Below are 16,203 nucleotides of genomic sequence, written 5' to 3' on the forward strand. Positions count from 1 at the left end.
ATTTGGTAATTTTTAGTATTTCTAAACAAAATATTTCATAAATTTATAGTATTCTTATATAAAAGAGAACTTATGAATAATTTAACAAAAAAGCAGCTAGTGTTTATCTTTTAATACAAAAAAGTTATGCATTTCTGGCGGGAGGAAAAAATCGGAATTTTGATCAAATCCGAAATTGGGTCCTCAATTTACTAAAAAAATAGCTCTTGAAGGTATATTTTTTTTTTTTATTATATATTAGATTTAAGAAGGTAAAAAAATAGCCTTTATATCTTAAAGGCAAAAATTCTCACTGTCAGAAATAAACTGTTGGATATGCCCTTAAGATTGGAGTGCAACTACATGAACTGGGTTTGAACTCACAACCTCAGTGTTGATTGGTTAGTGATTACAGTAGTAGAACTACATAGACCACTTGGCCACTGAGGCCCCCTATGCAACTGATAAGTCCCGCCTGAATTTAGGAATTTTATATAAGGTTTTATTGAAATACAAAATGTACATCAAAATGAACCAATTTTAAAAAGGAAATACTACCAGCCAAAAAACCATGAAAAAGAAAAAAAAACGATTTTTTTTTTTTTTTTATCAAATTCGATTTTAACTAATAAGAGGTTATTATGTGGGACATTATTTGAGTCCTGTTGTTGCAAAAAAATAATAAATCATTCTAACCTTTCAAATTCTGTTCATTTAATTTTTATACGACCGCAAATTTTGAAAAAATTTTCGTCGTATATTGCTATCACGTTGGCGTCGTCGTCGTCGTCGTCGTCGTCGTCGTCGTCGTCGTCGTCGTCCGAATACTTTTAGTTTTCGCACTCTAACTTTAGTAAAAGTGAATAGAAATCTATGAAATGTTAACACAAGGTTTATGACTATAAAAGGAAGGCTGGTATTGATTTTGGGAGTTTTGGTCCCAACATTTTAGGAATTAGGGGCCAAAAAGGGCCCAAATAAGCATTTTCTTGGTTTTCGCACTATAACTTTAGTTTAAGTTAATAGAAATCTATGAAATTTTGACACAAGGTTTATGACCACAAAAGAAAGGTTGGGATTGATTTTGGGAGTTTTGGTTTCAACAGTGTAGGAATTAGGGGCCAAAATAGGGCCAAAATAAGCATTATTCTTGGTTTTCGCACAATAACTTTAGTTAAAGTAAATAGAAATCAATGAAATTTAAACACAATGTTTATGACCACAAAAGGAAGGTTGGTATTGATTTTGGGAGTTTTGGTCCAAACAGTTAAGGAAAAAGGGGCCCAAAGGGTCCAAAATTAAACTTTGTTTGATTTCATCAAAATTGAATAATTGGGGTTCTTTAATATGCCGAATCTAACTGTGTATGTAGGTTCTTAATTTTTGGTCCCGTTTTCAAATTGGTCTACATTAAGGTCCAAAGGGTCCAAAATTAAACTTAGTTTGATTTTAACAAAAATTGAAACCTTGGGGTTCTTTGATATGCTGAATCTAAAAATGTACTTAGATTTTTGATTGTTGGCCCAGTTTTCAAGTTGGCCCAAATCGAGGTCCAAAATTAAACATTGTTTGATTTCATCAAAAATTGAATAATTGGGGTTCTTTGATATGCCAAATCTAACTGTGTATGTAGATTCTTAATTTTTGGTCCAGTTTTAAAATTGGTCTAAATTAAAGTGCAAAGGGTCCAAAATTAAACTAAGTTTGATTTTAACAAAAATTAAATTCTTGGGCCTCTTTGATATGCTGAATCTAAACATGTACTTAGATTTTTGATTATGGGCCCAGTTTTCAAGTTGGTCCAAGTCAGGATCTAGAATTATTATATTAAGTATTGTGCAATAGCAAGTCTTTTCAATTGCACAGTATTGTGCAATGGCAAGAAATATCTAATTTCACAATATTGTGAAATAGCAAATTTTTTTTAATTAAGAGTTATCTTTCTTTGTCCAGTATAGTAAGCAAGAAATATCTGCAAGAATTTTTTTTAATTGGAGTTATCTTTCTTTGTCCAGAATCAACTTAAATCTTTGTTATATACAATATATAATGTATATTCACTTTTTACTACCAACTGATAAATTTAAATAATCTTTACCATTCAGTGATAACAAGCAGTTTTTTTACATCTTAATATTTTATGATGTATTTAAATGAGTAGTAATTGTTGCAAACTCCATTAGAATATTTTAATTGAAATTAGTTTTGGAATAAGGGAAAGGGGGATGTGATTAAAAAATTGGGTTCAATTTTTCTCATTTGAAATTTCATAAATAAAAAGAAAATTTCTTCAAACATTTTTTTGAGAGGATTAATATTCAACAGCATAGTGAATTGCTCTAAGAGAAAACAAAAATTTTAAGTTCATTTGAATACATTCATTCTGTGTCAGAAACCTATGCTGTGTCAACTATTTAATCACAATCCAAATTTAGAGCGGAATCCAGCTTGAATGTTGTGTCCATACTTGCCCCAACCGTTCAGGGTTCAAACTCTGCGGTCGTATAAAGCTACGCCCTGCGGAGCATCTGGTTAAATATAGATGGCAATGTCTGACAGAATTTTACGAACATCTGGCGGATGCTTTTTGGCAGATATATAATACCTTGTGTGATTTTGATTTAAGGATGTTTGCTGCTCAGTTTCAAAATAAATAACTTTTCATAAAACTAGTATGTTTTGATAGGGAATAAATTGAGGAATCAAAAGAGCAAACAAAATATAGGGCCAATGTACTTGTTTTCGAGATATTAGCCATTGGAATTTTGGCGGGAAAATGTTCTCTCTTGATTTTTCATAGCTTATCATTATCCAGTTAAAGTTCTCAAATACTATTAAAAAATAAATAAAATTTTAGAAGACTTTTACAAATGACTTATAATTATACATGTAAAAGATTTATTAAAAGAAAAATTAGGGTTCATAGGGATTTTTTTTTAAGGCATTCAAGTGGATAAAACCAGAGGATTCCGAAAATCTGACAAAAAAATCCAAAACGTGACAAGCAGACATCCTTAAGAGGACTAATATGGTGTGTAAATTCGTTGAAATTTTAAATTCCATGTTCACCAAAATCCCAGAAAATTAGTATCCCATGAATAGTTTTCTATCCACAGTAACTAATACTGTGGATTCATTATTATTCGTTGGATACCAATTTTCGTGGGTAGAATCTAACCACGAAATTAAATGTTCAACGATTAAGAAATTTTCTATAGGCTTGTATGCAGACTTCGGCAAAACCACGAAATTAAATATCCACGAACATGCAAATTTTCTTTAATCCACGAACATGCAAATTTTCTTTAATCCACGAAAATTAGTACCCACGAAAATAAATGAATCCACAGTAGATAAATTGTACATTTTAGGCTTACATGTGCTTTTGTTCTGATCTGGTAATGAGAATGTACACTGATGCCCACTCAAACTGTACCGAATCATGGTCTCAACAATGTCTGACCACTGTCCGATGGTAAGTCAACTTTATATAGTGGTCATCTATACATTTGCATTTATTTTCACAGTATGTAGATATAGGAAGATGTGGTATGAGTGCCAATGAGACAACTTGCCATCCGAAGTCACAATTTTATAAACGTAAACACAGAGCCTTGGCTCACAGTTTGGCCTACATATATACTAAACTTTTTTTTTACCAGAAATGCAAGTGATTCAACTCCTTTGAACAGAACTGAAAGTTTGATTTTACAATTGTGTTTTTTTTCACAGTACGGCCAACAACAGAGATACAGAAATATAAGTGATTCAACTTGTATGAAATAACTATAGGTCAATGTATGACCTTCAGCAATGAGTTAAACACATACAGCATAGTCATCTATAAAAGACCAGGCCTCTCGGTCATAAAACTTTGCTCAGTGCTCGAAGCACAAAAATCATGCTCGAAACATGAAATCCAGCAATTTGATTGGTTGATTTTCGAGTCTGAGTACAAAAATCATGCTCGAAAGTTTTATGACCGTGAGGCCTGGGCTCTCGGTCATAAAACTTTACTCAGTATTCAGAGCACAAAAATCATGTTTCGAGCATAATTTTTGTGCTCTGAGCACTGAGCAAAGTTTTTTGCCTTCAAGGCCTGGCCTTGAAGCATAAAACTTTGCTCAGTGCTCTGAGCACACAAATCATGCTCGAAACATGAAATCCAGCAATTTGATTGGTTGATTTTCGAGTCTGAGCACAAAAATCATGCTCGAAAGTTTTATGACCGTGAGGCCAGGCCTTGCTCTCGGTCATAAAACTTTACTCAATACTCCGAGTACAAAAATCATACTCGAAACACAAAATCCAGTATTTTGATTGGTTAATTCTTGAGTCTGAATACAAAAATCGTGCTCAAAAGTTTTATGACAACAAGGCCTGAAATGACTAATTTATAATTGTGTGGTTTATTTTTCAGCATGGCCTACAACAGAGAGACAGATGATGTATATGTCGGAGGTGTTGGTGTTCTACAGAAATGGAAGATCAGTGGAGCAGAGGTATACTATAGATATCTGTAGTACACAAATATGAAAAAATTAGTTATTAGAAATTTGGCAATGAATGATGGTCATTTTGTTTGATGCACTTTTGCTTTTTTATACCAAATCAAAATTCTGACAGGATATATTATGGTATACAAATGTCTGGCGTCCGTCTGTCCATTGTAAACATGGGGCACCATAACTTTGAGAACAACTTATAAATCATAATTTCATGAAATTTAAAACAGGTGTTTCTTATGATGTTCAAACGATCTGTATACTTTTTGGTGAAAATAAGATTAAAACTTTTTGAGTTAATACAGGACTTTGTAACTAAAGCAGGGGGTTGTTTTTTTTAAACATGTCACTCCCTATATGTGATTATTGCTTAAAACTTTACACACTTCTTAGTTATTATATTTTAAAGATCAGTATTCTTTTGGTGATGATTCAAAGTTTTATTTGAGAGTTATTGAGGTTTTTGTATAAAAAAAAAAGGGGGATTCACATGTCGTACCAAATCTTAAAAACTATTTAGGATTATTGCATAAAACTTCACACACAAGACAACATGAGTATCATGCAGCTGTTTAGTTGTTCATGAAATCCACAGTTGACATGGGTTTTGCTTGGGTTTTACTTGGGGTTCCTTTTTGAATGAGCTGCAAAAAAAATATTTTTATGAATACTGTAAATTCAGAAATTATTGCGTGCATTTATTATTGCGATTTTGTCATTTTAGACTTAAATGCGATTTTAATTTTTACGATTTTGAGAAAAATCCTGTTAAATCCATATGAAATATTTCAAAATGCGAGTTTAAATTATTGTGTTTACAACTCAGTCGCATTTTTCGCAATAATAAAAACCTCGCATTAATTTCTGATTTTACACTAATGAGTAATGTACTATTTATTGCTCATCAAATAGTATCTATTTTTTGCACTACAGTATATTTTAGTTGAAACATATTGTAATATATTTTTATTGGCCACTATTTTTAGCATTCAGCCAAAGCTGAACCTGGAGACATCTTTAACACAGATTTACAAAATGATGAGGTGTGTAAAAATATTGTATTTTATTAAGGGGTCTCATTGGGGGGTTCTGATCCAAGATCCCGCTTACTGTTTTTGTCAGATTCCCTTATCCAGCTTATTCCATGTATGAAAGCAATTTTCATTTCTTTGTAATTCCTGTGTCCCCCTAGACATCATTTCCCGTTTTCACAGCACAATAATTTTTTGACTTTCACATGTTACTAGTCTTCACATTTTGTTATTTTTTTTTAGAAAAATCACCACAATTGCTACTCAAAAAATTGATTTTGTAGTGAACAAAAATTGTATGATGGAATTGTTTTTGTACACAAAAAAGAAGTAAGGGCATTAATCAACCTAAAAATGTTAATAAATCCCCCTTGAAAGAAAACCTGAAATTTTAGCCTGATGAAAAAATCCGGATTGTTTAATTTTTTTTTGTATATTGCTTTAATTAAAAAGAAAACCGACATGACAGGTGTTGACTGTTTTGATATTTTTTCATTTCTTTATGCATTATTTAAATTTTTCCTAACATCTTGTCCGATTTCCTCCCATATTTTTTAACTTTTAAAATTTTATAATGTTTGTATTTTATAGTGGGTGATAGACATCAAAGTGGATACAAGGAATAAACAGTTAATGGCCGTCACCTACGAAGGAATATATGTCGTCAACTATGAGGTATATTTAGATAGAAATTGATGCTTCCTTTAGGTAATTTACATAAAAGAGGGACGAAAGATACCAAAGGGACAGTCAAACTCATATATCTAAAACAAACTGACAAGGCCATGGCTAAAAATGAAAAAGACAAACAGAAAAACAATAGTACACATGACACAACATAGAAAACTTAAGAATAAACAACACGAACCCCACCAAAAAACAGGGGTGATCTCAGGTGCTCCGGAAGGGTAAACAGATCCTGCTCCACATGCGGCACCCGTCGTGTTGCATAAAGTATTTATAGCAAATAAAGACTGTCAAATAAATCTTTAAAAAAAAGTATTCAATTAATTGGTAGATCTCTTAGTGTCTGAAAAAATAATTTCAATATCATAGTTTTTCTAATTTTGATTTATGGTGATTAAAATGGTTTTACACATTGAAGAAAAAACCCATAAGAATGTTTCTCTGTTGAGCCTTTTTAATACCCATTTATAGGCATTATGTTTTCCGATCTGTGGGTCTGTTCTTTCCTCTGTTCCTCTGTTTGTCTGTCCGTTTGTCCCGCTTCAGGTTAAAGTTTTTGGTTGAGGTAGTTTTTGATGAAGTTGAAGTCCTATCAACTTGAAACTAGGTACACAATTTCCTTATGATATGATTTTTCTAATTATGCCCCACCTACGATAGTAGAGGGGCATTATCTTTTCTGGTCTGTGCGTCCGTTCGTCCGTCCGTCTGTTACACTTCAGGTTAAAGTTTTTGGTCAAGGTAGTTTTTGATGAAGTTGAAGCCCAACTTGAAACTTAATATACATGTTCCCTTTGATAAGATCATTCTAATTTTAATACCAAATTAGAGAATTTATTCCTATTTCACGGCCCAGTAAACATAGAAAATGATAGTGCGAGTGGGGCATCCCTGTACTGTGGACACATTCTTGTTTTTAATATCAAATCAGAGATTTCCCCCCATTTTCACAGTCCATTGAACATAGTCAATGATGGTGCGGATTGGGCATCTGTGTACTATGAACAAATTCTTGTTCTTGTATATGTGTAGATAAAATTATGATTTTTGTTTTCACTTCAGACTATGAGACAGACCCATCACTTGGAGAACAGACATGGGAATTCTTTAAGATGGTATGTACAAAGTATCTCTACAAAGTAAATGTATTCAAATTTTCCAAATTCACAAAAATTGACGTCTTCCCTTTACATACTTTAGATCCTGTGATTTAAGACAGTAGACCATTGATTAAAAAACTGCAAAAGTAAATGTATTCAAATTTTCCAAATTCACAAAAATTGACCTTTTCCCTTTACATACTTTAGATCCTGTGATTTAAAACAGTAGACTATTGATTAAAAAACTGCACTATAAATTATGACGGGGAAGTCTCTGAACATCTGTAGCAAAAAATGGTCATAGCCGTAGAACCAGAAAATAATAAAAATAGATAAGGCCTGTTCCAGAAAATACTATGTCCCCCCAAGGGACGGCACTTTTTTTTAACCCCCACCACCCACAGAAATAAAATTTAATTAGAACAGCACTCCCTTTGCATTTTGGTATTTCAAATACAACCACCCACATAATATTTTAAATAATTTCCTTCCCTGGGGGGGACATAGTATTTTCTGGAACAGCCCTAAGAGAAATGCAATACTGTGGATTCAATTGTTTTCTTGGGGGTATCAATTTTCGTGGATTGCTGAAAACTTGCATTTTTGTGGATATTAAATTCATGGTTTTGCCAATCTCTGTATTCAAAGCCTATTGAAAATATTCTATTCATTGAACATTTGAATTTGTGGCTCACCTCTACCTTAAGAAACGCACGAAATAATAATGAATCCACAGTTAACCTAAAAAAGTGTGTAACACTGATCTTGACATTCCTATTTTCACATGTGGATTTTTTTTTCTTCATTTTTTTCAGCTGTTGTTTCTATAAAGACCGAGAATACTTTATCACTGGAGGAGGTGATGGAGCCATCAAGGTAAAGAGTTATCTACCCTTATTACTGCAAGAGTTATCCACCCTTTACTTTTCTATTACTTTTAGGGGTAAATTCAGTAAAAAATCTCCCATTGACTAAATGCTAATCTATGTATGGAATTAAATTTATACCTGATTTACCTTTAGAAATTGGAAACTTTCATATAACATTCATGAAAGTACAAATGTAGCCCTATCTTTTGCACTAATAAAAACATAGGGTCATGCAGCATTTTTGGGCATTCACATGGCCTTGTTTACAAACAATGTAGATTCGCACTGAATTCCTATACTGCCCCATTACTTTTCAACCCTGTAGTAAAAAAATTAGTACATTCAGCATTTTTTTTTTTCAACTCTAGTTTTGATCCATCTACCATAAAATTTTTATTACAAACATTATCTACCAATCAGAAGAGCATATGACTTCAGTGTTATACAGAAAGCTCTCCCCTAAATGGGCGGTCCCTGATGACGTATATTTATTTACTGAATTTACCCCTAAAAAGAAAGATGAACAGATAGATATGTTCAGTCTTTATCATTAGACCTGTGTAGGTTGTCAGTGTTGTAAAACACATGTAAAAATTGTCTTTTAATCAGTAAAAGAAAATTTATTTATGATTTATTGTTACGTATATGCCAGCTTTACTGATTTTGCTATTTTAATATTTGCTCTGAAACACTGGCCAGACTCATAAAATTCTGCTTTATCAAATGAATACCTCAAAACAGGCATTGGAAGGAGCTAAAATGGCATTAAAGCACACATATACTGACTCAAACTATAGATTTTTTTATATATTAAAACACTTAAAACATATACATATATAAGAATGCAATACAAACTCTTTTGTTTATAATCCCAGATGGGGACTTTAAGAAGTTGGGAATTTTTCTACATTTGAAGTTAATGGTTATAACATATGAAACCAATTTAAAAGAATTTTCCTATTTGGTTTTACCCTTCATATGTCTATCATAAATTTTTTTAAGAAGTGAATTAATTCAAATTTTTCTCTTCACAGGTCTGGAATGCTGTTGTATTTACTCAGGTCCATGTGTTTTATGGTCACCATGATGTCATAACAGGTAAACTAGAAGCTATTTAAAAAGGTACTGAACAGTATAGGATGTGAAAAATTCTCATGTTTCTGGTCATTGTACAGTGAAACCTGACTAAACTGAATTTTGCATAAATCGAAAACCTTTTTAAACCAAACATGGTTTTAGCGCACTGTCATATTAAATTGAATGCATTGTAAACCTGACAAAACTCAACATCAGCTAAAACCAAACAAAATCTTAAAGTCCCGAAGAAGTTCAAGTTAAACAGGTTTTACTGTAATAAAATTTTGCAGGGGCAGATCCAGCCATTTAAAAAAAGGGGGGGTTCCTAACCTAGGACAAGGGAGGGGGGTGGGGTTTCCAACTACCAAGTCCCCATTCAAATGCATTGATCGTCCAAAAAAGGGGGGTGTTCCAACCCCCATAACCGCCCCCCTGGATCCACCACTGTTTTGGTCTTGGACAGACTAAGATTTCTATATAATTTATTAGTCTTTAAATGTGCATGTTATGTTGATGGATATTTATAAATCTTTACCCCATGTATACTGTAAATTCAGAAATTATTGCGAGGTTTTATTATTACGAATAATGCGACAGAGTTGTAAACGCAATAATTAAAACTCATTTTGTAATATTTTATCTGAATTGAGCAGGACTTTTCTCAAAATCTTAAAAAAATTTAAATCACATATTTAAGTTTAAAATGACAAAATCGCAATTATAAATGCACGCAATAATTTCTGAATTGACAGTATTAAATTCTTAGATTTACTGTCATTACCACTCCTAGAGAATTTCAATACTGCAAATTCAGTGCAACAAGAAAATTACAAAACATTTTTCATCTTAATTGAATATTATTTGTGTTTCTGTTCTTTATGATCAGGCAGGGTTGCCTCTTATTCAGTAAATATTTAGAGCCTACTTAAAAGATTGAGAATGGATGAATCTTTGAAAATCTTAAAAGAAGTTCTCCTTTCTTTTGTACTCTTTAAAAAAACTTCTAGGTAATGTTCTCATTTTTTATGCTCCATTTATGGGCATTATGTTTTCTGGTCTGTCCGTCTGCTCGTTCGTCCAATCGTCTATCCTGCTTCAGGTTAAAGATTTTTGTTCAGATAGTTTTTGAAGAAGTCCAATCTACTTGAATGCCAAATTAAAGATTTTTCTACATTTTCACATTCCATTGAACATAGAAAATGATAGTGTGTATGGGGCATCCATGTACTTTGGACACATTCTTGTTGTTTTATATTTTCAGCGCTGCAGACCCACAAGACAGACCCTTTGTTATTCTCCTCCTCATTAGATGGTAGTGTACAAATATGGAGAATGGATAATTTTTCAAAGGTAAAAATACTATTGCAATGAAATGTATTGTTCAATGAATTTTGTGTCTGAGTACTGGATTTAGCTTCACTGAAATCCTGACACTGGCTTAGGAATTATTTTAGATACAGAGCCGATGAATGAATTGATTATAAAAATCTGCATATACAGTCATCACCAAATAAGTCTCACTTCATATGCAGTATTCATCATGTTCATAAAAATAGGCTATTTGCCAATTCCTGTCATTGACCCTGTAATTAGAGATCCCTTTTTTAGTTGTCTCCCATGAAGAGGGACATTAATTTTTATTTACAATGGAGAGCTGTGCATAATGTGAGTAATCTTTAAGGTTTACAAATCTTTTAAGTACATTAATTTGTTGTTAAACTAAATACTTTTGACATCAGAAATTATGTTTCATGCAAAATTAGTTAAACTGCGTATACAACATTTTCAATTCATCATGCTTTGCATTGACAAAGGCTTTTTTGTCCGGTATGGAACCAGATTACAAATGTCAAAGGGAAGTAATTTGTTTAAAAAGTGTGTAATAACAGAATCACAATTGGCAAATGGACAATTGAAAAGAAGATTTTTATGCCCCACCTACAATAGTAGAGGGGCATTATGTTTTCTGGTCTGTGCGTCCGTTCGTCCGTCCGTCCGTCTGTCTGTCCGTCTGTCCCGCCTCAGGTTAAAGTTTTTGGTCAAGGTAGTTTTTGATGAAGTTGAAGTCCAATCGACTTCAAACTTGGTACACATGTTCCCTGTGATATGATCTTTCTAATTTTAATGCCAAATTAGAGATTTGACTCCAATTTCACGGTCCAATGAACATAGAAAATGATAGTGCGAGTGGGGCATTTGTGTACTGAGGACACATTCTCGTTCAGCCTGTCTTATAGCCTGTCTTATATAACCACCATGTATCAATTTGTAATAAGAGTGCTTAGAATAAATAAATGTTATGAAACAAATATATTGATAATCAGAATATCAAAACTATATACTAGATTAAATAATATTTTGTAGTTCATGAGATTAGATCTAGGAGACAAGATATACAGCATGAAGCTTATTGGTGATGAAGAATTCTACTGTCAGACAGAAAACCAGATCAAAATCTATAGTCTCAATCAGGTCAGAGATATTTAGGAAGAAGTTACATTTAAATCACAAGACTAAAATCTATTGGCCAATTTAGGTCACAATGAACATCAGTTTGAAAACCAATTCACAATAAATATCTTGAAAATTAAAGCAATATGTTTTCCATTTGGTGCATCCTTAGCGCTTTTCTTGATTTACCTTCATCAGGAATGCTCAAAGCTGAATATTTGAAAACTCAAGGAAACAGTTGAAATTATAATCCTGGTACCCTTGATAACTATTGAAAGTTTTAAATGATGAAAAGGACCTAAAAAAGCTAAATTATCTTAGGTCAATTACCTGAGAGAGTCAATCTTAGTTTCTTTACAATTTGTTAATAGACAATTATAGAAAGGTTTGTTATAAATCATATTAGTACCAAAGTACAAACATGCATATTTCACTGAGACTGTGCGTGCAGATACAGTAGGACAAAGTAAAATATACAATAGCTTACACAAACACAGTTATCACATAATAAGGAGAAGTCCAGCATAAAAGTATATAGAATAAAGATCCTCCTTTTAGCATGTTAAGTAGTTTCTTTCCTCTTTTTTTTTACAGTTTTATAACCTCTTTGCTCCAGTAGAATCATCTGTTTACAAGTTACAGCTAAGTTCAGGAGTTAAAGGTCATCCTAGCAGGATCATTGCATCTACAGAGGTACAAATGTACAGAGTTATGCAATTTAAGCATGTTATCAGATAATTAGTTAAATGCTGTTCTAATTGGAAGAATGGGAGGCACTCAAATTAATAGATTGTGGGTGATTACATTTTCCCTTTAGAATAATTTTGTCACTTTCCTATAAAGTAAAATGAAAATTGTATTTTGTGGTCGGTTGGTGTGAAAGAAAAAGCTTATCCATGTTCTCCCCCATGCAACTTAATTTTGAAAGAGACCTAATTGTTTTGAGTATAGTTATACAATAAGAAGTTACACATATAACATTGGTTAGAGGTATAGGGGGACGGTTGAGATCTCACAAACATGTTTAACCCCGCCACATTTTTGGGCCTGTCCCAAGTTAGGAGCCTCTGGCCTTTGTTAGTCTTGTATTATTTTGATTTTAGTTTCTTGTGTACAATTTGGAAATTTAGTATGGCGTTCATTATCACTGAACCAGTAAATATTTGTTTAGAGGCCAGCTGAAGGACGCCTCCGGGTGCGGGAATTTCTCGCTACATTGAAGACCTGTTGGTGACCTTCTGCTGTTGTTTTTTTATTTGGTTGAGTTGTTGTCTCTTTGACACATTCCCCATTTCCATTCTCAATTTTATTTAAATTTGGTTTTGCAATCTCTTGAGCTAATTTGTAAGTGATAGTCATCCTATTGAAAAATAAAAAATCTCAGAAATATAAACTGAAATTAAAGTTAGGGCTGTTCCAGAAAAAAAATGTATGGGGGGGGGGGGTTGGAAGGCACATTGTATTAATAATACATGGGAGATGGGTATCAGAGCAATTTTTCACTCTAATGCACTTTAATTCTCAATTACAATTGTCCGGGTGGAGGGTGCTGACAAAAACTGCCTTCCAACACCCCCATACATTTTTTCTGGAATAGCCCTTAGAAAGTTTTAATCTGTAGGTTCTTTTTGCAATAAACATACTATATAGGCATAAGTTAAGTAACCTACTTTGGACTACATTATTATTAGTTGACTACTAATTTTGGGGGATTTCCTGGTGACAAATGAACCACAAGATCAAATGTTCAAACAATGAATTTTCTATATTAAGGCTTGTATGTAGACTTTAGCACAACCATGAAATTAAGTACCCCGACATATACAATAGTTTCCCTTAATCCATGAAATTTGGTTCCAATGAAAATTAATATACTTTTGTTAATTTTACAGGACGGTTCTGTGAGATTGTTTTCTCCTGTTACCGGGGCAACACTGACTATTATCTATCCTATGCCAACTTTTCAGGTAAGTTAAATTAGTAATGAATCATAAATTTAAAGTTTATTCATGCTTCTTTGTGCTAAACTGGAAGCAAGGTGATATTTTATTCTCTGGCTGCCGGAGGGACACATATATCCATGTTTTAATTTATGCACGCTTATCATCATTGCTGTATCTCTTTCAATTGGAAGGCCGAAGACCAAACAGTGTAATATTTTTGCCACAATGGCGCCAAAACGTAACGGTCATTAGAGAGTGATGTCCCATGTTGAATGATGTCATTGTTAGGCGCATGTTTTTCCTGGCACATGAAATGCAATCTTGAAAAACTACTGGCAGCAAGATTGGGTTAATGCTTCATTGGGCTAAACAAATTTGGAAGCTGTCACAAAATAGAAGTTCCTTTAATCCTTTCATAATATAAGTTCCAATAGATTATTTTCATTTTACCGAATTTAGACTTCGAAGTTTATAATTTTTCGACAGTAACCTACGACATCCTGGTACCATGTCAAGTAAGAGCAACGTAAAGAAGTAAAGTTAAGGTTTTAAACTGTACAATTCTTGGGGAAAATATTCTGTTTCATATTTTCTTTACACCACAAACTCATTGAAAAATAGTAAAATTTTCCCTCAAACTACACCGATTAAATGTTTGATTTTACTTATCATGACTGCTCTTAATTGACCGAGTACCAGGATTTCGTAGGTAACCTGTTGAAAAATAATATAAACCAGAGTCAAAAGTCAGTAATAGGAAAATAGTCTATTGGAAAATATATTCTAGAATATTATTTCCACTGAAATAAATGTTACAATATAATATGTTCTTAAGGTGGTACCCAACACTTTCACTAATATTAATTTGGCTCGTTTAATTTTCATAAAATTTCTTCAAAGTATTAACTTTTTGACCCTTTAACAAAAATATAAAAAATTTCAAAAATTTTGAACCAACCGTTTTGTCAGAAAAATTACACTGGTTATATAGCAGTTTAACAAACACCAATTATGATCATTGAAAAGCTTAATATTCCTTTTACAACACAACATAAATAAAACATTTAGCTGACTTTACAGAGTTATCTCCCTGTAGTGTTAGGTACCACCTTAACAAACTAATTGGTACAGAATATTTGTACCAACAAGAGATGATATTATGACATTGTTTATAACAAAGTTTCCAGTGGCACTTTGTAGGCAGAGCAAATATATGTTGTCAGAAGCAAAGTGATATTTTTTATTGAGTCGTACAGACATTTCTACATGTAGGATTTTTTTTATTCGTTCTCCTCAACTCAGAATAACCTGTGGTTAAATAAAAAATAGTAGAGAGGAGATATTTTGTTGAGTTACACAGACAGTTCTACATGTAAAATTATTTCCACCTTTTTATAACCAAAGACTTGGTATGATTACAGCTAATTTCCTAATGCATGTAAAGCAAAACTTTGGTTGGCTTGCTTGGTTTGTTTGTATAATTGTTTATACAAGCTTTGTAAATAAGATTGATATCTTTAAACAATGTATATAGGCATAATTAAACCTGTTTATATTATGTTTAAATTCCGGCGTTATAACCAATTACAATTGTTCAATATACAAACAAAGCAATCAAGCTTACCAAAGTCTTGCTTTGCATGCATTAGGAAATTAGCTGTAAGGCAATCAAATAATTTGCACACCTTTCTATATAATTACAGGTACTTTCATGCTTTGCTTATAGTCGGGAGAAAAACAGACTTCACTCAGTATTACAGAATGGAGAAGGTATGTGATGGTTTTTGGTTTTTACTTTGTAAAAATTGTTACGTGAAAAAGCTTCTTATTTAGCATATATAATTATAGATTACACTGCCACCTGGTAGAACTTAAATTCTTCTTTAAATTAGATTTATTATGATTGATTGATTGATTGTTGGTTGCTTAACATCCAGTGGCTAGTATTTCATGCATGTTCAGGTTTATAATATATAAAAAAAAAATTGTTAGAATTTCCAATTAGTGAGACAACTCTCCACTAGTGACAAAATGACACAGAAGTTAACAACTATAGGCCTTCAACAATGAGCAATTACTATTCTATAAAAAAAGAAGATGTGGTATGATTGCCAATGAGACAACTATCCACAAAAGACTAAAGTGACACAAACATTTACAACTATAGGTCACCATACGGCCTTAAACAATGAGCAAAGCCCATACCGTTTAGTCAGCTATAAAAGGCCCCGATAAGACAATGTAAAACAATTCAAATAAAAAAACTAACGGCCTTATTTATGTAAAAAAATGAACGAAAACAAATATATAACACATAAACAAACAACAACCACTGAATTACAGGCTCCTGACTTGGGACAGAAAGCTTAGACCCTCACTCAGATAAACAGATGTAAAACAATTCAAAAGAAAAAATGTATGTACAAAACAATATACAAAATCATATATGAAACACAGCAATGAGATCAGACCATTGTGTTGCAGGCTTCTGACCTTGGGACAGGCTTCTGACCTTGGGACAGGCTTCTGACCTTGGGACAGGCTTCTGACCTTGGGACAGG

At 32.7% G+C, this 16,203-nt stretch overlaps 1 protein-coding gene across 3 annotated transcripts in view; it reads left to right on the plus strand.

Annotated features, from left to right (window-relative positions):
- The window catches only part of LOC134695011 (uncharacterized), a 101,439-nt gene that overhangs the window by 6,880 nt on the left and 78,356 nt on the right, over window positions 1-16,203 (plus strand). For all 3 annotated transcript variants that reach the window (XM_063556145.1, XM_063556146.1, XM_063556147.1), the window contains exons 6-17: window positions 3,351-3,454; window positions 4,400-4,481; window positions 5,471-5,527; window positions 6,107-6,190; window positions 7,265-7,317; window positions 8,118-8,178; window positions 9,206-9,269; window positions 10,510-10,598; window positions 11,613-11,720; window positions 12,294-12,392; window positions 13,592-13,666; window positions 15,346-15,412. In XM_063556145.1, coding sequence (XP_063412215.1) covers window positions 3,351-3,454; window positions 4,400-4,481; window positions 5,471-5,527; window positions 6,107-6,190; window positions 7,265-7,317; window positions 8,118-8,178; window positions 9,206-9,269; window positions 10,510-10,598; window positions 11,613-11,720; window positions 12,294-12,392; window positions 13,592-13,666; window positions 15,346-15,412 — 943 coding nt within the window. The remainder of the gene's footprint in view (window positions 1-3,350; window positions 3,455-4,399; window positions 4,482-5,470; window positions 5,528-6,106; window positions 6,191-7,264; window positions 7,318-8,117; window positions 8,179-9,205; window positions 9,270-10,509; window positions 10,599-11,612; window positions 11,721-12,293; window positions 12,393-13,591; window positions 13,667-15,345; window positions 15,413-16,203) is intronic.

Source organism: Mytilus trossulus, chromosome 13 (genome assembly GCF_036588685.1).
Source record: "Mytilus trossulus isolate FHL-02 chromosome 13, PNRI_Mtr1.1.1.hap1, whole genome shotgun sequence".
Classification (NCBI taxonomy): Eukaryota; Metazoa; Mollusca; class Bivalvia; order Mytilida; family Mytilidae; genus Mytilus; species Mytilus trossulus.